At 38.5% G+C, this 1,798-nt stretch overlaps 1 protein-coding gene across 1 annotated transcript; it reads right to left on the bottom strand.

The window, feature by feature from the left end:
- LOC110537176 lies at nt 1-1,798 on the bottom strand. The gene is made up of 3 exons (XM_021623013.2): nt 1,699-1,798; nt 939-1,087; nt 1-773 (listed from the first exon to the last, which is right to left on the bottom strand). The coding sequence occupies exons 1-3, from the start codon at nt 1,754-1,756 to the stop codon at nt 300-302; spliced, it is 681 nt and encodes a 226-aa protein (XP_021478688.2). The 5' UTR covers nt 1,757-1,798; the 3' UTR covers nt 1-299.

Here is a 1,798-nt window from a genome sequence, read left to right on the forward strand (position 1 = left end):
CGAGAATACTTATTTTTAATTTGCTCACAAAACTTAAAATGGACAAAACTATCAAAGTGACTCAGATTTGACAAAAGACGTTCATTTTAAAATCTCACAGTAGTCTACAAGAATACTGCAGGGCAATTTTAACACACAAGTTAAGTTAATTCATTCTCAACACAAACAAAATATATTTAAGTTATTCAAAGTCGAACATTTGTGCGGACAGTTTTTTTTTCAGTGGCAGCAATAAGCTTCCGTAACTTCTGAACACGTGTACAAATAAATAATAAATAAAATAGAATAGAAAGGTGGCCTCAGAACAGTGCATTTGTGTATGCAAATGTCCTACTTTTGCACATTTGGTTCTTTATGGTCCTTAGTTCATGTCTGATCTGTGACAGCAGCTCCTTGAAATTCTTCAGAACCACACAACCATAGACCTTCTGTTGGAACACGTTTTGGGAGGGGTGTATTGATGTCGGTCCGTCTACAGGTTCAAGTGGGATGGGCAGGTTTGGAAAGAGGGTTTGGTAAATGCAGTTTATTTGGTTGGCCAGACCACTAGTGCGGTACTGGGCAGTGGTGAGGTTGTTTAGCAGGGGGCTGGAGGGTGGCTGTAAGTCCCTCTGTTGCTCAGTGACTCTCTTCAGGTGTGGTAGGAAAGCCTTACAGTGGGAATAGATGCTCAGCATCCGCTCTGAGGGGTCCAGGCCAGAGATGTTTGGGTCAGGAACAATGTTGTTTGGCATCTGGCAGAACAGCTCTGACAGGTCTCCCTGACTGGCCTTCTGGAGATCAGGAAGTTGTTGGAAGCACAAGTATAATGCGTTATGATTTGTCAATAATGTAGCTTTAAAGCAGTTTTACATTTCCCATTAGACTGTGGACAATGTATGCATGTTACACTAGGCTATAATTCTGGATAAATGTTATGGCATTGATTTTCTACTTACATATATTTTTAAGAGGTCCACAGATTCCATATGTATGAGTCTGGTTAGCTTGAAACTTCTTTGTATGTGACTCTCACATTGTTGGTTTCTACATGCTATTCCAGCATTCATTGAATCAATGGCAGCCACCAGTAACAGGGAGAGCAATGCTGAGGAGCAAGAAATGACACAATTTGAAATCTACGTCTGCATTGCTTGCTCTTTGGGGTTTTAGGCTGGGTTTCTGTTTAAGCATTTTGTGACAACTTAGATAAATAGATGTGATTTGACGCCAACACCTCTACCACAGACACTTAATCATGCTACCTTAGCAGTGTTACATGAAAATCTAAATTAGAAGTATGAAGTTCTGAAATAGATATGTTGTGATAAGTAGCTGTGGTAACGGTTACAATATGAAAAATGTATACATGAGCAAAGGACCCAAAAGTTGAGTGTACATATACAGATGTAGGATCTTAATTTGATCGCTTTTTTGTTGCTGAGAATTTGTTTCAACCCCTGTTGTATCAAACTGGCTCAAATTTAAGATCCTACATCTGTACTAAGCTTGCACCTGTGCACTGAGTACAGTCATTCATGCACAAAAACAAAAATCAATATGCAATTATGTGCACAGCATCATACATTCAAAGTCTGCTCATTGATGTTCTATAAATACTGAAGACATTACAGTAAAGTATAGTATGCAGATGGTTTAATTTACAATTAGAGAATATGAAATATAGTTATCTTGGTTGTATAATGTAATTGTACTTACTACTTGCTGCTTGTGATATGGACAGCTGAGGATACATATTCTTTACATGACCACTCATCTCTCATACAGTGACATAGGCCAAGTGTCAGACACAAACTAG

This window comes from Oncorhynchus mykiss, chromosome 12, assembly GCF_013265735.2.
Source record: "Oncorhynchus mykiss isolate Arlee chromosome 12, USDA_OmykA_1.1, whole genome shotgun sequence".
Taxonomy (NCBI): Eukaryota; Metazoa; Chordata; class Actinopteri; order Salmoniformes; family Salmonidae; genus Oncorhynchus; species Oncorhynchus mykiss.

Bases quoted from the DNA above. Each gene is read 5' to 3' on its own strand.
- LOC110537176 (XM_021623013.2), bottom strand. From the start codon at position 1,756: ATGAGTGGTCATGTAAAGAATATGTATCCTCAGCTGTCCATATCACAA. The intron at 1,088-1,698 runs GTAAGTACAATT...CTTGCTCCTCAG, and splicing joins CATATCACAAGCAGCAAGTA to CATTGCTCTCCCTGTTACTG. The intron at 774-938 runs GTAAGTAGAAAA...CCTGATCTCCAG, and splicing joins TGGACCTCTTAAAAATATAT to AAGGCCAGTCAGGGAGACCT.